The sequence below is a fragment of the Aristolochia californica genome, unplaced genomic scaffold (genome assembly GCF_029961685.1).
Source record: "Aristolochia californica isolate CCGP_79_NKW_82.1479 unplaced genomic scaffold, dmAriCali1.0.hap1 SCAF_8, whole genome shotgun sequence".
Taxonomy (NCBI): Eukaryota; Viridiplantae; Streptophyta; class Magnoliopsida; order Piperales; family Aristolochiaceae; genus Aristolochia; species Aristolochia californica.
Genome location: NW_027182279.1, coordinates 2,457,099 through 2,479,836, shown reverse-complemented (window position 1 = coordinate 2,479,836; position 22,738 = coordinate 2,457,099). Strand labels below are relative to the sequence as shown.

The 22,738-nt window shown below is 41.8% G+C and overlaps 4 protein-coding genes and 1 pseudogene across 5 annotated transcripts; 2 read left to right on the top strand and 3 right to left on the bottom strand.

Moving 5' to 3' along the window:
- The first annotated feature begins 315 nt into the window (after window positions 1-315).
- Window positions 316-3,373, top strand: LOC137939423 (uncharacterized). The gene is made up of 7 exons (XM_068784691.1): window positions 316-484; window positions 597-645; window positions 718-844; window positions 1,444-1,514; window positions 1,591-1,663; window positions 2,411-2,534; window positions 2,790-3,373. Exons 1-6 carry the CDS (start codon window positions 316-318, stop codon window positions 2,525-2,527), a joined length of 606 nt encoding a protein of 201 aa, XP_068640792.1. The 3' UTR covers window positions 2,528-2,534; window positions 2,790-3,373.
- Window positions 3,361-5,158, bottom strand: LOC137938936 (uncharacterized). 2 transcript variants are annotated; one of them, XM_068784056.1, is made up of 7 exons: window positions 4,791-5,158; window positions 4,588-4,692; window positions 4,421-4,507; window positions 4,289-4,339; window positions 4,114-4,207; window positions 3,727-3,811; window positions 3,361-3,644 (listed from the first exon to the last, which is right to left on the bottom strand). In XM_068784056.1, the coding sequence occupies exons 1-7, from the start codon at window positions 4,887-4,889 to the stop codon at window positions 3,500-3,502; spliced, it is 666 nt and encodes a 221-aa protein (XP_068640157.1). In that variant the 5' UTR covers window positions 4,890-5,158; the 3' UTR covers window positions 3,361-3,499. The 2 variants fall into 2 exon arrangements, with proteins under 2 accessions (XP_068640157.1, XP_068640156.1); XM_068784055.1 differs by having other exon boundaries at window positions 4,289-4,507.
- LOC137938937 (uncharacterized) lies at window positions 5,116-8,319 on the top strand. Its single transcript, XM_068784057.1, has 5 exons — window positions 5,116-5,682; window positions 5,998-6,116; window positions 7,634-7,691; window positions 7,803-7,880; window positions 7,954-8,319. The coding sequence occupies exons 1-5, from the start codon at window positions 5,517-5,519 to the stop codon at window positions 8,145-8,147; spliced, it is 615 nt and encodes a 204-aa protein (XP_068640158.1). The 5' UTR covers window positions 5,116-5,516; the 3' UTR covers window positions 8,148-8,319.
- A 1,148-nt stretch (window positions 8,320-9,467) lies between these two features.
- On the bottom strand, window positions 9,468-10,900 carry LOC137939422 (UPF0496 protein At1g20180-like). Its single transcript, XM_068784690.1, has 2 exons — window positions 10,846-10,900; window positions 9,468-10,564 (listed from the first exon to the last, which is right to left on the bottom strand). Exons 1-2 carry the CDS (start codon window positions 10,898-10,900, stop codon window positions 9,468-9,470), a joined length of 1,152 nt encoding a protein of 383 aa, XP_068640791.1.
- A 2,205-nt stretch (window positions 10,901-13,105) lies between these two features.
- LOC137939025 (probable cinnamyl alcohol dehydrogenase 6) lies at window positions 13,106-21,240 on the bottom strand (annotated as a pseudogene).
- Window positions 21,241-22,738: the final 1,498 nt, after the last annotated feature.

Below are 22,738 nucleotides of genomic sequence, written 5' to 3'. Positions count from 1 at the left end.
TATTTATATTAATATTTTTAATAATTATATATATTTTATATATTACTTTTTACTTTTTTTTTCTTTATTTAACTATTTACCCGTTTACCCGGTTATTAACCGGGTAAATAAACGAAATCGAATGAATGGTAATCGAAACAATTTATATACCCTGTGAGTCCAGTAGCCGGTGGACTCCCTCTCGAGCCGTGGCCCTCCAAATCGAGTCGACCCGGACGAATCGCGGGTCGGAACACTGTGGCCCGACACACCCCCAACTGCTCCGACTGAAATATTGCTCTGGCGTCAGAAACCAAAACAGGTCGAGCTCTCGCAATGGACAGCCGCCAGGAGCATCAAAGCCTTCAAGATGGAAACGGGAAAACAGACAAGGAAATCGGAGAAGAAGAGCAATTGCAAAGACTTCTGCTTCCGGATCCTGGCAGTCTCCCTCTTTCACCTCCTTCTGCTGTGGAATCGAATTACGCGTCTTACTTTGTTGTTGGTAAGAGACTAAAACGAAGAAACGAATTTTGATGGTGTTAAAGCTTCAAGTCTTATCTAATGGGGTTCATTTCGTCTAGAATGGTTCTTTACTCTTTTTCTCTGAATTGCAGATTTTTTGAAGCCCAAACACGATCAGTATATTTACCGCCATGCCAACGGGTGAGTTCCAAGTTGTGTTTAGTGCCAACTGCTGTGCTTGGCAAGTTCTCTTTCTAACTTTGTTTGATGAAGGTTATGCGTGATTGGCTTGGCACCGACGCATATTGCCTTGACGGAGACTGGAGGAGTCACTTCGGTCGATTTCAATGTAGGGAAGTCTGATCGCAGCGAGATGAAGGTTACAGGCAAACGGAAAAAGGTGCGTCTTGGTTGCTTTTTATATGGTTTCGACTTCTGAGTTCAATGAAGGACACATTTTGGAATTCTGGAAGCATTCCATGCGCTGGCTTAGGGTTTACACAGTAAATTTAGTGTTGAAGATAAACGAAAATGCATCGAATTTGGTTTACTGTCGTAGTGCTCAAAGTTCAAAACTTTTCAGTGTCTCATGTTAGGGCTAGTTTTAGTGCATCACCAGAAGCTTGCATGCTTTTTAAGTCCATGAGCGACCATCGCTCGTATTTCCGTGGTTCCAGGGGCTTCAATCTTGAAAAAATCAGGAGCGTACAGACGAATTCTGGACAGTTACCTGGCTGCCGAAGTGCCTCCGGGACTCTCATAGTGCATTTCCTCTATATACAGCAAATAAGACCTTCAACGTTCTTTGTTTCACTTTCTTGACTCTTTAGATATGATTCAATTGAAACATTCCTGTTCAGATGAACTTTAAAATGTGGTGGAATTGGATGGGGAAGTCTTAAATTCTGAATTTAAAGAAGAAAGTGCAGAAAGTAAATTATTATAGTTAGGGAATGAATTTTGATACGTAATTGACCATGGAAATATTCTCTCGTGCAGAATGCTCAGCATTTTGAACCCAACTCAGCTCTGTGTAAAGTCTCTGCAAATAACACATTCTATGTTGTCAGGTTGGTATTAGTGGTAATTGTCAGGTTAGATGCCTGTAGGTTTAAAAAGTAAAACTATTCATTTGTGTTTTGACAGATGTTGTGTAAAAGGTTCTCTTCTAGAAGTGAACGACAGACTAATTGAGCAACCGGACTTGCTTAACTCTTCGGTGAGTAGAAATATCATCTATTTGTACTTTCTATGGCAGTTCTGAATGATATAATATGGATGAGTCCCTCTTCATTTTATCAGCATGACAGAATGTGATGGTTTGCCTTGTCATGGTAAAACGCTATTGTTCAATTTTAGGAGCATATTCTATTATTGGATCTCTAGATAACACAATCGACTGCTACACTATGATTGGCACAAAAGTTTGTTCAGAGGTGCCTTGTTATGAACATGCTCTTTATGGGCAAAAACTAGCTGGGACTTTTACTACTATTTGAACTTGTGATGTTAGTTTGAAGGATCTAAAGGCTCTCTATCATCAGGTAGGTTCGAACAAGGACAAACTAGCAAGTGTAGTTCGTGATGAGGAGCGGTTATTCAGTCAAAACTGGCACATCTTATAATAAACGTCTTATAACATCTTATATTGCTATTATGCTTCAACACTGAAGTTAAAACATCTTATAAATTTTTTTGATGTAATTCTTTGCCTGTTCTATGATGTAATAAACGTAAATATATATTTTTTGTTTAACAGGTATCTGTTATGGAACTGAAAAAAAAAAAAAACATTAACATCACTGTTACATTACCACATCGAGTTTTTGGCTTCTCTTATTTTGGCATATGACCCATATTCCAGAACCTGAATTTCTTTTTATCTTTCCTGGCCATCAGTATAACTCTTTTGGTAATTTGGGTGAGCTTTAACTTGAAATAACTACAGTTCGTTTATTCACCACAGGCATCAAGAGAAGGATATATTGCTATTATCATGCCGAGACCTGCAGATTGGATTAAGATCAAGAACTCATTATTGAGTCGAGAAGAATACATGAAGTTTCGTGGCTTAGCTGATTGATTCAGAGGTTCTCTATCATTTCTTTCATGAAATCTTATCTTTGACAGTTTGCACTTTCAGTAGATAGAATTCTAACAATGTAGGGACTGTAATCCTCTTCAATTTGCTAGTATAAATATACAAGCTATTTCCTCCGGGCATCTTATCTTGCTTCCACTTGTCACAAGTACCTTAGTATATTTGTTTGAAGACCCTTCCTTTTAAAACTGTTTCAGTGGCCAATGTTTTGTCAGGTAATCGTAGAATGGGTTTCTATTTGCAGGTTTTTATGCCGAAAATGATCAGTTCAGTTGCTCAAATATTCTTCTTCCCTAGGCCATGCTGCAGTTCTACTGTTCTCCTATTGTTAACTTGGGGGTAATGTGATACGAAGATGGGGGATTATATGCATCATTTGGCTTATTGCTTGGATTTCCATGGAACATGCATTTTATCATCCTAGGAAGCAAGATTGTCCATTTGAAGGAAGTTTTATATGCAGCTTCTTTTTGCTGGTTGAGATTTCTTATTATAGGATGATAGGGTCGACACACGCAAAGGGTTTGTCCATCTTACCTTTGCAATATGAACCCACGAGAGCTGGAATAAGAAGGGGGTCTTTTCATTGTTGGATTTTGTAAGATAGACTTTTATAGTCAGGCTTTGACTTTTCCTTTCATATTTGATTCATTTAACGTAAAGAACATTGTTGATTCATCATTATTTGGTGGAATAAACTGGGTACAAACTGGAGTAAATTTTATGTTGCTTAACCACATGGAGTTCTGCATTTTCACCTCTGATTCTGACTGGTAGTAAATTGTGACAAATTTGCAAAATTTGACCCAGAGAAACTTTGTCACAGGACTTAGGAAATTAGTTAATATGAATCATGAACTGTTACACAGAGCACATCGTTTGATGCTCAAGTTGCTACTAGGTCACACAGTCATGCATAAAAACAGAGCAAGAAATGAGTCTTTGTGGTTGTGGCTATTGATAAGACATGATCTCCACCAGTTGAATATTGCCTTGCAGACCAGAAGCCTTGTAAGATGGCATGAATGAGAAGGCATCAACAAGTTTAGCACATTTCAAGCCCCACTTCACCATCAAGTACTCAATGAGATGATGCCCACTGCAAGTCATGGATGGCTGGTTCATTAGTAAAATGAAGTTCTTAATGCATTTCATCAGAGACTGTTAAAAACAAGTCTCACCTGCGATTATGGTATGTTGTTATGAAGACAGACCCAGGTGTTTTTTTCAATAGAAACGCCATTGTTGCAAAGAGATCAGCAAAATCTTTAAACTCATGCAAAAGTATCAGTTCAGTTAGTTGGTGGTGACATATTGAGCCTGACTTAGGGTATGTTTGGAACCCTAGAAAAGAAAAGAAAAGAAAGAGAAAAAGAAAAGAAAATAGGTTTCTTTGTTCTTATTTGGATGCCCATAGAAATTTTCAAGATAGAAAATATTATAACTGATTCTCTACTACCAAACAGTTGAAAATCACTTTCTTTCTCTTGTTTTTGTTCTTTTCTGTTCTTTTCTAAGGTTTCTAAACAGACCCTTGGGGAGAAATGGCGGAGGGAAAAAAATCCTACCTTTAGTATCATATAGAACATCAGCTCCCAGTAGAATATTAGGCTCCAAACTGAAGAAAGGCTCATCCCACTCCCCCCAGGTAAGTCCCATTATCTGAAATTTTTTTGATTTCACTTACATCCCAAGTCAAGAATTCATTAACATCTAAATCAAGATGGGGAAATGGTGTTTTACTTTACATTCGAGCCTATTAAGGAGACACACCCTCCTAATGTTAGTCAGAACCTGAGGATTCCAAGAGAACAAAAGATCATGGTTAGAATGGATTCTGATCTTAGAAGAGTTCCAAGTCTCTATTGACAACACCTCTGGTCTCGCGGAGCTGTCGCTGAGAATAACGTTGGAACCCACTTTCGCAGCAACTAAACCTGGCAATGAAGTCCCAGCTCCGAGCTGCAAGAGAGATGACAAAAAGAAAAATGGTAGCTTTGGAACTAAGAGGCTTGGTAACTGTTCTATCTTCTGGAGGGTACCTCAAGCACATTAGCGCCGGCGAAGCGCAACCTTTGCTGCCAAACGTACTCGGCGAGAACGACACTGCATGGCCACACGAACATTCCATACTCTTCTTCTATGTTCTGTCTCACGTCAACGGAGTAACCATGGTAGTGTCCATGTTAGTAATCTCTGGTTTATTTTCCTAAACCGAAAAAAAAAAGGGTGGAAGCAGAATTACCTCGATGATACGGATGGAGAAGGCGTCGTCGGAATCAGAGGCGTCGCCAAAAGAATGAGTGGAGATGGTGGTCATAGGGTGGAGTATGGGAGGTTCCATTGTCGCCGGGAAGGGTTGAAATTACATGTGGAGAGAAGCAGGGAAACAGTATCTTCTGCCTGCTTGATTAATTTAGGGCTTCGGAGACTCTTCCCTTTGTTTCAATACGAACATTATCGGCAGAAGATGAGGGGATAGGGTGTCCCAGACATGAAGGGAGGAGGGGCTCTCCCCCCTATTATTTTATCCCTCTTCGCTCAAACCCGTTTTTATCTGGTATCTTTGGGTACATCGATGGCTCTAAATCCAGTCCACGGAAAACCCTAACTAGATATCTCAAACCTCTCCATCCTGGTTCAAATTCGTCTTTATTGGTATCATCTCCTCACAAAGCCATTGCCACGTTCAGTTCGAGTTGCTAGAAGACAAGATTGGGTTTCTGGTTGCTCATTGAAACTCGACTGTGTAACGATATTATTATAATGTCCTTATAATATGATAGTGCTCTAGCAGCTGTTTCAAAATTTGAGGGCCGCGAAGTACGCACCATTCATAGTATAGAGCTGTTCATCCACAGCTACACGATTCATAAAACACCTCGCGCGCGGTCTCGAACCTCCTCTCACCTCTCAGTGTAAGTCACGGTAGAACTGCCCAAGGCGCGAGGCATTATTCACCAATTCATCCATGGCGTTTGCTCAAAACTTGTTTCCTCTGCCACTCGCTAATCCATGCCCGTCGGAAATCTCGACCCTCAGAACGTCTGCTTTCCCGGTTTTCCCTCCGGAAAGGTTTTTCTCTAAATCTCGCCAGCTTCAGGCGGTACCACGCGGTTCGAGAAACCTGCCGAAAGGTGCTCTCCTGCAATCGAATCGTCACTCCCATTTTTTTATCTACTGGATTCTTGAGTTGCATTGAGTTGTCTTTCATTTCCTTTTGCTGATTTAGTTTTGTGCAAGTCACTTATAGTGGGTAGCACCAAAGCGTCTCTCCGTTTTTGTCAATTTGGTTTGATACGAAAAATTCGATGCGAGGATACTCGGAAAAACGAATTTGGGTATCCGTAAGGGGCGGGCTTTTTTCTTAGTACTTCTTAAAGTGACAGATGATGGAATTTTGCTTGCATATATACCTGAAAGATTGATGGACCGATTTCGACTGTTTTCAGCTGGAGCAGATTCGGGAAAAACCGTCGGTGGTCTAGCTGCTGATGCTTTTCAGGAGCTCAAACATGTTCTTCTTCCAATTACCGATGAAAAGCCCTACCTTTCAGAAGGAACAAGACAGGTGTAGTTTTGTTAACCCAAGTTACATTTAAGCCATTAAAACATTTCTATGAATTGACATAGTGATTCATACATATCAATTTTGTCCACTGCTTGGCTTGGAGAGAAGGGAAGCTTGTTTATAATCATTTCCGGTTTGCGGTTTGGACTATCACGTGGGACACGTAAAAAGCTATGTAAACTTTAATGATTTAATGACATTGCACAGTCACTGAACTCATACGGCAAAATTTTATAATACTGTAATCTCAATTTGTAGTATGTTAAAAAAAAAGCAGTGTTAGTTGTGCTTCAAATACCTCATGTAGTTTCTTATCTTGATGATGGGATCTGAAGTTTTTTCAGATTTTAATTTGCAATATTTTTGAGGAATGAGCAATTGTAGGATTCTAGTTTCTGTCTGTACATGTAACTTGTGAGTAAACTCATTTTTATTTTGGTTCAAATTCCATCAAGTCCCTGATAAAGGACTGACATTCTTTGTTCATTAGTCAGAAGAAACTGTGATGACATTTACATATGCATATCTTTCTTCTTTAAACTTTGCTTTTTCATTTTGGTGTGGATATGCTAAGGCTTTTTTGAATGACGAAATGAATGTAGATGGGAGATTGTAGCTAATTAATTCTGATATGCTGTTGAAATCTTTCCAATAGAGTGTGCTACTCCTGCTGTGTCTCAGTGTCTGAATGCATAATATTTGAACCATATAGGTTCTTTTTATCCTAAGTGTATTGGATATCAGCAAAGTGATCTTTTCCCCTGATGCGCATTATAATCAAAACATGCAAAGTGATAGCCCTTGTGAAATTTAAGCTAGTTTTATCTTGTCACGGTGTATGGGAGTCATATAACTGGATTTTGGGATTGATATTTGAATAGGAAGGAAAGACCTATTGATAGCAATGGGAGTTAATCTGCTCTTTCAGAATCAGTATCATGATCTTTGAAGGTGAATGATTTCTCTAATGTCATAAGCTGGACGAGTAAAGAGTCCCCCCCCCCCCTCGTGGGGAGTGGAATGGAGGCAGGTGCCTAGATCAGTTAATAGCATGGCTGTTTCGTTAGCTTTTCTCGTTAGCTCATCATTGTTGGGTTCTCCTTTACCTTGTAAATTTGGGGAAATCCCTCTTCTTCAATTGTAACTTAATCTTCTCGTTCAAGGAGTAAGGCTATCCTCATTCTAAAAAAAAAAAAAAAAGTACAGCGAAACTGTCCCAACTATGTTGGGGTTGTTTGAGTCCTCATATTCCATCCTGCTCTATCATATGCTGGTTTATAATATTGGAGTTTTTTTGAAAGATAATTGCAGTAGCGGAATTGGATTCCCTGTTCTAATTTTTTGCCTTAGTTTTAAGCTGGCAATGGGCAGACTTAGGTCAGGCAGTTAATTCTGAAGGCAGATATTGTATAAACTGGTGGAGCTACCAGGAAGTAACACCCATAATTTTATATTATTGATGCATGCTCGCTGGTTAGTTCCCAATTGATGTTATTATTATTATTATTTATTGGTAGGCTGTGGCAACCACCACTGCTTTGGCGAAGAAGTATGGAGCAGAAATTACTGTTGTTGGTAATGCTTGTTAATCCTTCTGCTAGTCTAACCCGAGTTTTTAAGCATGAGCTGTTGTCAAAGTTTGATTGAAGGATTTCAAGGGATATAGAACTTGATCTTCCTTTGCAGTGATTGATGAAAAGGAAAAAGATTCCATTCCAGAGCATGATGCAAAACTGTCAAGCATTCGATGGCATCTGTCAGAAGGTTGTTTCTGCAATCTTAGTTTGAATATTTCTTCTTTTCACTGGTATTCACCAAAATGGCTTCCTCTGGCTAGGCGGTTTTCAAGAATTCAGGTTGATGGAGCGACTCGGTGAAGGCAAGAAACCAACTGCTATCATAGGTGAGGTTGCTGATGACTTAAACTTGGATTTGGTTGTGTTAAGTATGGAATCCATCCATTCGAAGCATGTCGATGGGAATTTGTTGGCAGAATTCATTCCATGCCCTGTCTTGCTTTTGCCTCTGTAATTTGATGATTCTGAATTCTTCAAGCACCTATATATCTGATTCCCAAAACATTATACGGATTAGAGATCTTCTGTCCAGCTGATATGAACCCATATGATCAAGAGAAGCATTAGGTTCAGTGGAAATTTTGGTGATTTGGTACTACTCGAAAGGAGGTCAATTGTGGGTAGGATCTTCAGGGAATGTTGAAGTATTCTCAATTAACTGAACCAAAATTTTGGAGAGCTTTTCATTGTTTTCCCTTTAAAGGAGCTCATCAACCCAGTCATGGATCCCCGTTCGGCCGGATAATACCCAGTTTACAGGGATCTTAAAATTCCGAAACTCCCACCACCACTTCTGAATCAAGTTCAAAGTAACGTGTGACGTTCCAAACCTAACGTACTAGAAGTCGTGATTTGAGGATAAAACTGCTGGAGAGCTAGTTATCACTTTCACTGAAAATTACCAGAAACAGAACCTCCCGTCCCAGGCGGCGGCCACGAAGTTAATATCTGGACGGAATGACCAGAAATAAGGAAGCAAGAGACGATGGTGAAAGCTTACATAGAGTGGAACTAACTTCCACAGAGACGTAAACGATATCAAATCCAGTTTCTTCATTGCAGAGATGGTTCTGTTTTCCGAGTTCCGTCCCAACATAGTTGAATTAAACTGCATTAATTCCGTCTTAAAACAGGACCCAGAATTTTTTTTTTCTGGAGGATTAATACTAAGATTAGGCAAGATTCACAGGCTTTATGACCCATTGCTTGATTTAGATATTGCAGTTACCAAAAGTGCAGTTTTGGAGCCTAGTCAGTAATAGACGATCCAGAAAGAAAGGTCCAAGTATATCTCACCATGTTTATCATCTTGTTCATATTAACTAAGACAAAACAAGCTCACATCATAGATTGAGTTGTATAGGGCACCCAATTCAGTTTTCTGTCCCTTTAAATTGTGTTGCTTTTTATTCCATTTCGGCCATTTGGGTTTTCTTTGAAGCATCGTCTCACCCACTCTTTGCACCAAACCAAGTGATTTTTGTGGGTTAAACTCGTTCCTACCCGAAATATCGACAACTAATTTCAAAAACTCAAAGGTGTTTCTATGCCTTCAATTAGTCGAAGTATCGAGGAAGAGACATGTATTTATAGAATTACAACAGTGACTATTACAACTCTTAGTTTGAATTTGAGTTTATTTGGTACTTATATTTGGATACTTATCCTTATCATTATCACCAAATACTTAGCAGAAAGAACGAACTGAACTGAACAAATCCTGGACTTCGATTCTACAAAACGAATATGAATCAAATGAACGAATTTGATTTATTTAGGAGGGATCTGGTGTTCCATTTAATGTGTTTCTTTGCTTGAATGACAACTCTTGCACAACAAGCTTTCTGGCTCTGTTAATGGTAAGAAAACACAAGTAGACATGCTCTTCCAGTTCCTTGAGCTGGTCGACGAAGATGCATTCACTGCTCTCGAACTCCTTCACCACTTCTCTCAGAAGATGACCTTTCGGGCTCCTCAGACATATTTTGATCATCGCCTTGCTGTGCTCGACCTCGTCGTGTAATCTCCTTACCAGCCTGCTCATCGTTTCCAAATCCCGGTCCAGTATGTAAGCCCCCTTCGCTGCTGCCTCCAGTTGAGCTCCCACTCTCACCAGCGATCTCTCCCTGAGCTTATTCTCAGACGAGAGACCTCGTTTTAGGAAAGCTGTAGACTGGCAGATGAAAATGGGGATCGATGCGAGACCCACGATCGTATGCGCTGCAACCGCCATCAGAGTTATGTTGAGAGCTCCGAACACGATCAACAGGGTTATTCCCGAGGCTGTCTTCACGAATCTGACTATTTTCACCCTTCGGGTGATCTTTCTCCGAGTCGAGGTAAGCTGTCCATGCAACTTGTTGTAGAGGTCGTGAACTTGGCCAAATTGCACTAGGCTTGAACCAGAGAGAGGGTTTTCGAGCTTGGCGAAGGAGGCCAGCTCTGTGGAGATAAACCGGCATTGCTCCTCGGTGTAATCTCCAGACACCCTTTTGACCCCTTTGAGGATTTTCTGGATTATGCGATAGTTCGAGCGAGTCTGGTTGATTCTACCGAGAAGCGTGCGGCAGATGTCGAAGGCCTCCACGCTTCGCTCGAAGTAATCGAGAAGGAGGGTGTGGAGGTGGGAATCGTGACCGACCGCCATTAAGATTTCTTGCCTTGGTTCGAGGAGGTTAGACGAGAGATTTGGCGGTGGATGAAGGGGGAATACTGCGGGGATTTGTTGTTGTTCTTCATCTGATCTTCCTGTTTCCCCGTGAACTTTGGTCCATATATCTGTGTAAGATTTTGTTCTCAAGGCCTGCATGTATTCCTGATTTACATTTAACTTGTTGGATACGTCAGCTCTCTGCTCCTTCGGAAACGTACCTGGAGAGGACAAAAAGAAAGGAAATCCCTATCAAACACAGAAGAAAAAACTATTAAAACTCTCTCTAATGGAAGTAAAATCCGCCCCAGAAGGATCAGTGAAGTGAAAACACTTAAACATCTAATCAGCTAAACGTGAAAATTTTGGGACGAAATCTTTTTGACGAAGAAACAACTAGAATCATTAGCTGAGAAAAAAAAACGATTTGTAGAGGTTTCGATCTTAAACCGATACGTGAATTCGGAAAAGAAGCAGAAGGGTTCTCCAAGCAATCGCTCACCTGTTGACGTTTGCAGGCGAAAGCGGGCCTTCACGGCAGAAGCTCTCATCTTCATCAATACCTACCAACTTTAATTCCACCTCTGCAAACTGAACAGATTAAGCAAAGACAGGAGAAAACTCGTCAAGCCACGGGAAAACTTTCTTTCGCCACAGAAGCCAGAATATGAGACAGAATAGGAAACGAAAAACTGTGAAGCAAGAAGACAGAGCTTGCCTCGACCGACTCAGAAAGCTCACAAACTGAAGCGCGTCTGAAACAAGGAAACAACAGAGCAAATTTAAAAGAAAAGGAAACAGACATCAGCTCGCTTTAACTCGTTTTCACCGCTTCTCCCACCTTCACGCGATTTCCACTTTCTGTCAATTTTCCGGCCGAATTTCCCCGAAAATCATGACAGGACTCGTTTCTGTTATCGTTCTCTCCCAAGGATTGACATTATCTCTAGTCAAACCATACCAGAAAAAAATATATTTTTCTTTCGTCTCCTGCTCTCCAACAGCCCACTTTTATGTCTCCTTTTCTCCGTCCGCCAAGCCAAACTTATAAAACCTGAACCGGAGGCTCACTAGTACTGGGTCTGGTCTGTTATGGTTCCAACACCATCCAGCATAGCTTGCCATTGTAATTGCAACATGAAACTTGACCATAACGTTTTTGCTTGTAATATGCAGGTTTGGCATGAATGATTTGTCATCCTCATCTTGAGCATTAGAGCATTGATTATAATTATTCAAGTCTTCTAAGCCACATGTTTTAGAAAATTGTAGGGACTATGTCTATGGTCAATGAATGCTCAAAATTTAGAGTTTAATTTGGTCAAATTTGGAACCGTTAGATGATAATGTCACTTAAGCAAAGGAGGTGACACATAGTCGAGTGTCATAAAGAAGACCCTTTATGTAAGTATTAGCTTATTTATGATAATCAATCTATCAATTCATGTTCATTAATCGATTGAGTAATCGTAAAGGGTCTTCTTTACCTATTTTAATCTTTTGACTACTAGGAGTCTAATGTTCATTTGGATAACCTATTGGCATCCTATCAGACAATTAAATAATCAATTGATGGCAGTTTATATGTTAATCCATATCTAAGTAGGACATTAAGTTAACAAATGGAGTTCTAATAGTCTTACACATTATTTAGTAGTCAATTAATTTACTCATTAGACTCTAATCAGATGGTTCAATTATTTGACCTTAGTCTATTTGTAAATTCATGTCAAGTAGATAATTGATTTAATAAATGGAGTTCTTGATCAATCACACATAATTTGACTGTTGAGCATCCAATCGTTCATTGAACTAAGTAGGGTTTTTTTTCCAAAATACCCAATTTCAAAAACATATTTTGAGAAATGACGACGCTATGAATTTATTTTGAAAAATACCCAACTTTGACCAGTCCATTATACATGTGTATAGGTCAAATGTGACACGTAAGCTTTGACTGATTACGTATCGCCATATCATCAGTACAGTGTGAGTAGATGAGCACATCGATTGCCACGTCACTATTCCGACACATCATCTGCCAGGTACGATGCCGAATCATTATCTATTAACCTTCTTTTTGCCCTGTCATCTCGCGCCACGTAAGCCCTAACTTCTTATTTTTTTCATCCTACGACTTGAACTCGGGAATGTCTTTGTTAAAAAGAAAAGTAATTGAAGTTAAAATTCTGCTCATGTCATTTAAAGAACAAAAAAAAAAGTGGTTTCAAGTATATTTCATTCATCTTGAAATGTGAATCAAATTCTATTTGGTTCATGGTTTGCAGTCATAAAGAGGGGCGCCACCTTCTTTGCTCGAGAATAAATGGAAGCCTTCCCTTGGAGGCCACTCCTTTGGCCCACATGAGTTGCAGAAACCTTTGATCAAATGACGATTCATCTTCTCTCTTCCTTTTCTGTCATTTACCAAATTTATCGGCAAGGTCAAGCTTCTGAGTCAAGAGTTGCCAATGGAGAATTATCGAATAAGAGAGCGTTGAATATGGGTCTGGTAGTGTGGAGATAACTCAATAAGTGCGCAATCCTTTCTCCCTGGTTGAGTTCACTAAAGACTGTCGAGAGAAAGCCTCCATTGTTGGATAAAAACGAAAAAACAGACCAGTCAAAGTTACTAGTGCTGATTATAAGAGAGCGTCGAATATGGGTCTGGTAGCGTCACTAACGCTGATTATACTGAAGAAGCAAAAACACAATTACAGGGACGATGAACTTAAACAAGGAATGGATGAGATGGGTTCATCTCAGGAGGATTCCTGGGCAATGTCAATGACGAAACGGTATCTGACGTCGTTCTTTGCCAGTCGCTTCATTCAAGTGATGTTGTGTTTTCCGTAGAGATCCAGCATTTCCTGCGTCTCCCTCATCCCCCCCTATCACGCTCCCAGCCACCACTCGTTTCCCTGCAATGCAGAAATCTTTTAAAATCTCTCTTTCTCTCTCTTCTTTCTCTGAAACTCAAAAGTTTTTACGGTGAACGATAATGGACGGATGAAGGGGCCGATCAAACCGTAAAGGAGAGGAAACACCGGAACTTGAACTGGCTTGTCTAGAGCACCCACGAGCACCAAGATGCCCTTCACCTTTAGCAGCTCGAGGACGAACCCCAGAGAATGTGGGGCGGAGACTGTATCGATGATGTAGTCCAATGCTCGGGCTTCTTTCTGTCTCTGACCAGAATAACGCCATTAGAGAAACTTCATTTTTAGAGGAAGTTTGCAAATGGAGGACTTGAAAGAGTTCCAAGAAAGAGAACCTTCATTTGCGTGGAGTCGGTGCTGAGGAGGAAGTTGTCGGCTCCCAAGCGTCTCCAGGACTCCTCCTTTGTAGGAGAAGTGCTTATCACGGTCACGTGAAGTCCAAACGCTTTTCCGAATTTGATTGCAGCGTGGCCCAATCCTCCCAGACCAACCACGCTCAACTTCTTTCTGGCCTGCAGCATGTTGTCTTGCTTCATCGGGCTGTACACTGTTATTCCGGCACACAGTATCGGCGCTGCGGCGTCCATCGGTAGGTTCTCAGGTACGTGCACTACGAATCTGCATTATAATAATTTGTCGCCTTTGAGCCAATATTATAAAATCCAATCCAGTTAATTTATTGACCAGGAGACGTGATCCAGTCCAGCCGGAATTTATAATCAGGAGAGTCTCCTTCTCTCAATCTTCTGACTTTCGGCTTCTGCATATCGTAGGGGAGGGCAGAGGCCTTCTCCGGCGGTCAAAGGAGGGGGGAGAGTGGCTGGCTCCACCCTTCTCTCCATTTGCATTTTTTATAAAAATAGATTCGTGATGGAGAGAGTTCACAATCAAAGTGATCAAGGCAATGTGCACACCTCCTGTCCGCAACCAGCATTTTGGAGTAGCCACCATAGGTGATGCTTCCGTCCCAAAAGATCCCGCTATATGTTAACTGCATCTGTTGGCAGTAATTTTCTTCGAAGTCCTTACAGAACTCATGTTGAATTAATTTTCACAAACACAACCACAAATTTGCTAATCTATTAAATCCACATTCTAAATACACACCATAACATCTGGCAAATACACTTTCTCATAATAAAATACACAAATCGAGTTCACAAACAAAGTATTAACAGAAATGAAACTTGAGAGAAAAGGGAACCTCCTTTCTGTGCACACAGACACTGTTCAGCAGCAACGTCGCTCCTCGACCCCTCTGTCCAGCAAAGGCGAGCTACCACGGCTCTCTCCTCTCCGGTAACAACGTCGGCGTCCAACCCTGACCTCTTCTGACAACAGTCCCAAGTCCCGATGATGCCAGACAAAATAGAGATTATCCTGTAAGCGGATCAAGCTGAGAATCACAGGAGGAATACATGAAATCTACCTTGAAATCGTAGAGAAATTCTCTAAATCGATTCGAAATATCATTCAACCCCCATCCCTAAAACCTAAATAGTCTTTTAACCGAACTCAACGCCCCCGACAAGCCCGGGCTACAATTCAAAATAAAGCAAACCCTAACCCGGGTTCAACACAACAGATCCGACTAAAGATCCGGTTAAGGATCCGACTATTTACACCGGATCCGATTAAGGATCCGAATATGTACCCGCATCAAATATTCTCGCCTGCATCAATCTCCTCGGGTTGGAAAGAACTCGCCCTCGAGGTCATATAGTGGTAGCGGAACCCAGAAAATAAGGAAACAAAGGGGGGGGACATGAAAAACGTCAGAAGGCCGCAAATGACACGCGGGAATGGCCAGCTGCGCCTGCTCAGGCGGCAGTCTAGGAGGAGGATCCTCCGCGACGTCTCCATGTTCGACGAAAACCCTGGACAGTGAAAGCAGGTTAGTAATACCAGCCATCGGAGGAGGAGTGGGTCTTGCCTGACGAGGTGCCAACACAATTTTCTTCCCGTTGATGTTAAAGGAAAAGGTATTCTTCCGCTCATCATGAATAACACGACGATCATACTGCCAAGGGTGGCCTAACAACACATGACATGCTTCCATAGAGGCAACATCACACCAAACGGTATCGAAATATTTCATGCCGATGGAAAAAGATACGAGACATCGCTGATCTACTGGTACCTCAATGCCTTTAGTCAGCCATGTCAACTTGTACGATTTGGGATGATTATCCGTCTTCAACTGCAATTTTTGGACAGTCTCTTCAGACACGACATTCTCACGACTGCCACCGTCAATGATCATCGTGTACACTTTATCGACGACTATGCAGGTCATGTGGAAAATAGTGGTCTGCAACCAATCATCCCCTAAATCCACCTTGGGAGTCAACAGACTCGGACGAACAACCAGAGTCGCATGGACATCACCATACAACACATCTCCATCTTCATCATCATCATACACAGGCTCCCCAAGCTCCGCATTTTCATCTACCACTTCTTCTTCAATCAGAAGATTTTTGCCCTTCTGACTAGCAGGGTTTAGGCCCTGTTTACCACATCGAAAACATCGAATACGTGAAGTAGAAGTACCTTGTGTAGGTTGCGGGGCAGAAACGGATTCTGTAGGATGAGCTGGTGGGCTGCTTTGATCGCTTCTGATCATGGGCCTCCGGTTCAACTGTTGTTCCACAGCCAATGCACGCTGGAAGGCTTCAGAAATGGTCCACAGCGAGTGAAGACAGAGGACATCCTGCAGGGGCTGTCGTAACCCCCCCAAATACCGTGCCACCAACTGCTCTTTTGTCTCAGATAAGTCATTCCGGGCAAGCAACTGATAGAACTCTTTCGTGTAATCATCCACTGATCTCGAGCCTCGCCGCAACAAATGAAGTAGCTGAAACAGGTTTGAGTGTAACCGAAAGGAAGGAATTGACCCTTCATCTTCTTCTTCATCTTCTTCCAATCAGTGAGTTTGGCCTTGCCCTGTCGGTCTCGTGATCGCCGCAACTGCTCCCACCACGCAGTTTCATGGCAACCAATTTCACCTTGACGTTATCTGGGACTTCCTTATACTCAAAGATACGCTATATCTCCTGCAACCAGTCAATGAATCCGTCGGCTTGTAACGTACCAAAAAACTCGAGTAGCGTCATGCGAAAACTGAGGTCTACAGGTCGATCCCTACGGTGTTCCCCGAATCGAGTATGATTATGATCTGGGTTTTCGACCTTGGCATCGGAATCGTGATCTTCCATCTCACGAGAACCAAAATCCTGCGTCGTGAGACGCTGGGTTAACTCTGCGACTTGCCTCTGCAAATCTTCCAATATCACTGCCTGAACATTATGGCTACAACCACGACCACCAGCCATGGAAGACAATATTTGTCCACTAGTTTTTTTTTAATAAAAAAATGATAAAAAAATAAAATCAGATAACTTAGGTTTGTCCCCAAATCAAAAATACCACGACGCTGGAAACTGTCCCGACGCCGATGGAAATTTCCTCCCGAAATCGGGATTTCAGAGTCCTTTTTTTTTCAAGACCTCTCCGGTGGCCCTCTCCGGTCGTCGTCTTCGGCAGCCCGAGGTGCACCTACCTCGTGCGAGGTTCTCCTCTCTCAGTCGAACCTCTGTTGCAGCGCTTCTGTGTTCGGTCAGTCCCGAACTCGTTCTATTCGGCCAGCTCCGTCGACGGTTGTGCCGGCTACTGCGACAGCAACGACGACGTCGAACGATAGTTCTGGCGCTGACGACATCGATGCCGAACCCTTTCCCTGTCGATTCCCTCGCTTCCGGCAACTCCAGAGTCACTGCTTTGTTTCTGGACTTGCTCGGTTGAATCCCTAGTGTTTCCGACAGCAACATTGAGCGGTAGCTCAACGACGACGACAACAGTGTTGAGCGGTAGCTCAACAGTGACGGCGATGGCGACGGCGTCGTCTTCGTCGACCCTTCTACTCGCTGCAGCGTCTCTGGCGAGATCAGCTTCTTCTCGAGCCTGAAACTTAGATACCAACTGACGCCGGACAAAATAGTGATTATCCTGTAGGCCGATCAAGTTGAGAATCACGGGAGGAACGCACGAAATCCACCTTGAAATCGTAGAGAAATTCTCTAAATCGATTCGAAATATCATTCAACCCCCATCCCTAAAACCTAAATAGTCTTTTAACTGAACTCAACGCCCCCGACAAGCCCGGGCTGCAGCTCAAAATAAAGCAAACCCTAAACCGGGTTCAATACAGCAGATCCGATTAAGGATCCAACTAAAGATCTGATTCCGACTAAAAATCCGGTTAAGGATTCGACTATTTACACCGGATCCGAATATGTACCCGCATCAAATATTCTCGCCTGCATCACCCGAGCTTCAGCTACGACAACAACAACAAACAACACTCCGTTATCTGTTCCAGCAACAACGGGCCTCTGCGGCTCTCTCTTCTATGGCAACTACGATGGTGACGACACCTACAGCAGGACCTTCCCTTCCGGCACCGACGACGCACTTCTCTTGCCCTAGCTCCCTTTTTCCTTCTCTCTCGAGTATTTTCCCCCTTTCTGTTTTTCTTCTTTTTTCTATCCTGTGATTTTATTTCACCCTTTCTTGATTTTATTTCCTCACTTACTCACGACGCACTGTGCGTCCACAACTTAAACAAAAGATGGGCCCACATGAGCTGGGCCTGCTGGTGTTGATTTTCAACACTCCCCCTCAACACAAGCACCTATGCCTAGATCATGTTTTGTCTACACAGTCACACCTCTTGATCTCTACATCTTTTGGCCTTCTCCGATAAATTGGCTCATCTCCATCTTGAATCCTTCTTGCTTCTCCAGTCAGTTTAACTCTAAGACAAACCTCTTCATTTGGCTTTTCATAGCTATTTCCTTCCTTCAAAACCTTCTTCAAAACCTTCTTATCTGTGATAACCTCTGTAGCTGTTTCCAAGAACCCAACTCAAGATCTTCATGGAGAACTGCATTATGAGCAATCAACACAGCAAGTGCCACCAAAGCCTTTTATACGATGTCTACTCCAAGTAGCTCATCAGAGTCTGCAAGTTTGTCCTTGATGGCAAGGACATATGTAGACAAGTGGACTAGTGCAACACCACCTCTAGGTACAATACCCTCCTCAATGGCAGCAAAAGTGGCATTCTTAGCACTTCCAATTTGAACTTTTTGGTCCCCAAGTTCCGTCTCAGTTGCAGATCCAACCTTTATGACAGCAATTCCACCTGACAGCTTGGCAATCCTCTCTACCAAATTTTTTGAATCATAAACAGAATCTGTTTCAGCCAACTCCTTCTTTATCTGATTAATCCTAGCCTGAATTTCATCTTTTGTTGCAGCATCAGCTATAATGGTTGTTAAATTATTCTAGTCAGTCACCAAAACTCTAGCATTCTCAAATTCTGCGATTAACTGTTCTGGGTTTGTAACAAACTGAGAGGAGATATAACCTCTGTCAATCTCCATTCCTTCCTCAACATCAACTGTGGTCTCAAAGGATGACGAATACTCAATAGACAGTACACCATCAGGACCCACTTTATCAATTGCATCAGATACCATGATCCCAATGACCTCATCATTACCAGCAGATACTGTAACAACAACTTTCACGTCATCACGCCCTTTAATAGGCCTAACGTTCCTCTCCAACTCCTCAATCAAGCCTTGAACTATCTTATCAACCCCTTTCTTCAACAGATCATCACTTATCTGTTCAAGTGTTGTTACAATGAGGGCTAATTCTTCTTCCCCCATAACCAAGTGTCATTCTTCCTTCTCCTTAACAAAATGTGCTTCAGCATCCCACTCCTCTTCAATCTTCTCCTGAGATGTGTAACTGGCAGTGTTACCTTAAACAGACTGCTTCTGGGACCAACAATTTCTCACTATGTGGCCCATCCTCCCGCAGTTGTAACACTTGACATCAAACCTTCTACCATTTTCACGATTCTTCGAAGCTCCCCCTTGACGAGAGCATCCTTCTTCTTGATGATTTTTTTGATAAGAGCTTCTTTCTTCTTGGTGACTTTTCACCTTGTCACCATCCTTTCTAGACCCACTGCCAGTGTATCGCTTTACATTACCTGTCTTCTTGCTAGTGTAAAGCGCTTCCTCCTCACTCTTTAGTGAGACTTCTCCCATTTTCTTAGCCAAGGCTTCTTGACCAACAAATAAATTTTCAAACTCAACAAGTGATGGTGGAGTCGGCCATCCCTATATAATGGCAATGAACCCTCGATATTCGGGTCTTAAACCATGGGTAATTATCCTCTTTATCCTGGTTTCCTCAATGGGAGTTTTTGGGTCTAAATCTGAAATTTCCCTGCATATCAACTTCATCTTGTGGAAGTATTGAGCAATGGTTATGTCCCATTGCGCCGTTGATAATAGCTCATTCTCAAGCAGTTGCAACCTTACATCATTCTTTTTTGAAAACAATACAACAAAGATGTCCCATACTTCCTTCGGTGTTTTTGTATCCTGAATGTGCTCCAACATTTCTTCTTCAACTGTGGTCTTTAAAGCAAACATTGCTTTACCTGCTTTAATTTTCCATTTTCGTAGGGTCCCATTGGCATCCACTGCCACTGGTTGTGTAGTTTCATTGCCACCAACAACCTCCCACAGGTCTTGACCTTGTAGGTAAGACTCAATACATGTTGACCACGTATTATAGTTTTTTGTGGTTGAACTTCTTGACTCCTCCACCCACATGAAGGTCATTCATCATGTTAGCACAACTTCACTCTACCCAATAACCTCAGATAACAACAACCTTGCAGAGTACCTTACTGTTCACACCTTAAGATACCTTCACCAAAACAAACAACGGTCCCTGACCGTCCCGCACTGATACCAATTGTTGAATTAATTTTCACAAACACAACCACAAATCTACTAATCTATTCAATCCACATTCTGAATACACACCATAACATCTGGCAAATACACTTTCTCATAATAAAATACACAAATCGAGTTCACAAACAAAGTATTAACAAAAATAAAACTTGAGAGAAAAGCGAACCTCCTTTCTACGCACACAGACACTGTTCAGCAGCAGCGTCGCTCCTCGACGCCTCTGTCCAGCAAAGGCGAGCCACCACGGCTCTCTCCTCTCCGGTAACAACGTCGGCGTGCAACCCTGACCTCTTCCAACAACAGTCCCGAACTCCAACTACGACAACAACAGCAAACAACACTCTGTTCTCTGTTCTAGCAACAACGAGCCTCTACGGCTCTCTCTTCTGTGGCAACTACGAAGGCGACGACACCGACAACAGGACCTTCCTTTCCGGCACTGGCAACGCACTTCTCTTGCCCTAGCTCCCTTTTTCCTTCTCTCTCGCGTATTTTCCCCCTTTCTGTTTTTCTTCGTTTTTCTATCCCGTGATTTTATTTCACCTTTTTTTATTTTATTTCCTCACTTACTCCCGATGCACTGTGCGTTTACAACTTAAACAAAAGATGGGCCCACATGAGCTGGGCCCGCTGGTGTTGATTTTCAACAACTCACACGGGAGGCAAGAAGCCGCTAAGCAGCCCACTCCCACTCGGTCTCCGCTCTTGAATTCGTTCACGTTCGATCCCACCTCAGTTATCACTCCAATGATCTCATGCCTGACACAACCCGTATCCCATCAACAATCGATCCCCGTGATTTTAACCAGAAGCAAACACGAGCAGATTTACATGTTCATACCCGGGCACAAGAGGGTACACGGTGATTCCCCAGGCGTTGTCAATGTAATGGAGATCAGTGTGGCACATACCACAGTAGAGGATTTTGATGACAACATCGTCGACGCCGGTTGCTCTGCAGAAAACGGAAGAAATCAGCATTTTCCTTTTCCTGAGCTAGTAGCTGAACAATATATACCTTCTCTTGAAGACGAAGGGTGTGATCTTTCCTCTGGGTTCGAGGGCTGCCCAACCCTCGACTCTCTGAGTGTGGTTTGGGGTGGTTTCAGTCATCTTTCCCAGCTCCGGTAGCGAGATTTGTAGTTCTGCTGCGCATATATTTACTTCTCTCGCTCAAAGTAACTCTCTTGAATCTCGTGGGTCTCTCTGCTGATTCATTACGTCGTTCTTTCATGCGTGCAGTGTTCATCCCCTCTTGACTTCTACGATTCACGTTAATCACTAGTTTTCTACTTTTTAAATCTGAATAGAGATGCAGCACGAGATACCATCGTTAATGGTGTCTAGATGTCACGAGAAGGGATTTGGAATGGGATTTTACTTCAAACTCGTTCCATCGAGAGATCACTATTCCGTGAGTCTTCTTTCTGAATCTCTTGGAAAATCTGAACAAACAAGGAACCAATTGTACAACTTACATTGTAAAAATGTATGAAAATATCTAAAATCCTATTCCTTTTCTTTTGATCAAACCCACTTAAAAGACGGAATCATAACTTCTAACCCTTTATCAATGGAATCGATTAAGGGCTGTTAGAGCAAATATTATAGATACTCTTCACTTTATTTAGGAAAAAATGAATTTATCCTCTCTTCTCTTTCTTCTCTTCTCCTCTTTTCTCTTTCCTTCTCTCTACTTAGGATGTAATTTATGGAGTCTTAAAAATCAACATATTTCCTTTGGTTGAGAGATTTGAGGATGAAATATCTTCTCCTTAGAATGAGAATCTTTTAGGTTTGAAAATCTTTGTTGTGGATTCCATGTAGGAGGCTTTCTAGAGTTTTCTTTTTGCATGGAGAAGAATTATTGGCATCCTATTCTAGAATTTTGACATTCCTTGCTAGTAGAGGTGGCACTGAGTCCAACCAAGCTCAAACCTGTGGCTTGACCTTAAGACTTTAAGTTCGAGCTCATCATCGAACCTTAAATTGAAGTCGAGCTCAAGCTCAAAATTTTTAAATGAGTTCAAGCTTGAGCTCGAGCTGAGTTCGAACTCAACATACATTTATAACTCCAAATTTTTATAAATTAAAAAAATGAGTAGAGAGAATTTGGTGATGAGTTTAGTACCATTGAATTGCACGCAATTGTAGAGTCAAACACTTTGCAACAAAGCATAATCTACAATAGCCAACTTAATAAACCTAATAGAAAGAGCGAACTTCTCCATCAATAATATTTATTCTATTAGCAAACAACAACTTAAATGTTGAGGGACCTGAAAGGGTTGAATGATCGATCATATATGAGGTTTGAGGTAACTAAAAATAATCATCAACCAACTAAAAAGAGAATTTACGAGAGCAGTTAGGGTAAAGAGTATTTTTTGTATGAAAATTTAAGCTAATGCATCTGCTCATGAGCTAACAAGCTGAGCTTCGAAAATCTTGAGCTTGGTTTGTTATACTAATTAGCCTTATTCCAATTCAACCGAGTTTGAGCAGCTTGCGAGTTGGTTTGGCTCAGTACCTCCTCTACTTGTGTGGGATTCTGAACCTAACTACTTGTCTTCACCAAGATTACTTTTGTAACAAAAAAATTGGTGGAAAA

Excerpts from the sequence above, each read along its gene's own strand:
- LOC137939423 (XM_068784691.1), top strand. The coding sequence starts at position 316 with ATGGACAGCCGCCAGGAGCATCAAAGCCTTCAAGATGGAAACGGGAAA. Across the intron at positions 845-1,443 it reads TTACAGGCAAACGGAAAAAG|AATGCTCAGCATTTTGAACC; the intron begins GTGCGTCTTGGT and ends TCTCTCGTGCAG. Across the intron at positions 1,515-1,590 it reads AACACATTCTATGTTGTCAG|ATGTTGTGTAAAAGGTTCTC; the intron begins GTTGGTATTAGT and ends GTGTTTTGACAG.
- LOC137938936 (XM_068784055.1), bottom strand. The coding sequence starts at position 4,889 with ATGGAACCTCCCATACTCCACCCTATGACCACCATCTCCACTCATTCT. Across the intron at positions 4,208-4,288 it reads TTAATAGGCTCGAATGTAAA|ATAATGGGACTTACCTGGGG; the intron begins GTAAAACACCAT and ends AAAAAATTTCAG. Across the intron at positions 3,812-4,113 it reads TGTTCTATATGATACTAAAG|ATTTTGCTGATCTCTTTGCA; the intron begins GTAGGATTTTTT and ends ATGAGTTTAAAG.
- LOC137938937 (XM_068784057.1), top strand. The coding sequence starts at position 5,517 with ATGGCGTTTGCTCAAAACTTGTTTCCTCTGCCACTCGCTAATCCATGC. Across the intron at positions 7,692-7,802 it reads AGCAGAAATTACTGTTGTTG|TGATTGATGAAAAGGAAAAA; the intron begins GTAATGCTTGTT and ends CTTCCTTTGCAG. Across the intron at positions 7,881-7,953 it reads TCGATGGCATCTGTCAGAAG|GCGGTTTTCAAGAATTCAGG; the intron begins GTTGTTTCTGCA and ends TCCTCTGGCTAG.
- LOC137939422 (XM_068784690.1), bottom strand. The coding sequence starts at position 10,900 with ATGAAGATGAGAGCTTCTGCCGTGAAGGCCCGCTTTCGCCTGCAAACG. Across the intron at positions 10,565-10,845 it reads TCGCCTGCAAACGTCAACAG|GTACGTTTCCGAAGGAGCAG; the intron begins GTGAGCGATTGC and ends TGTCCTCTCCAG.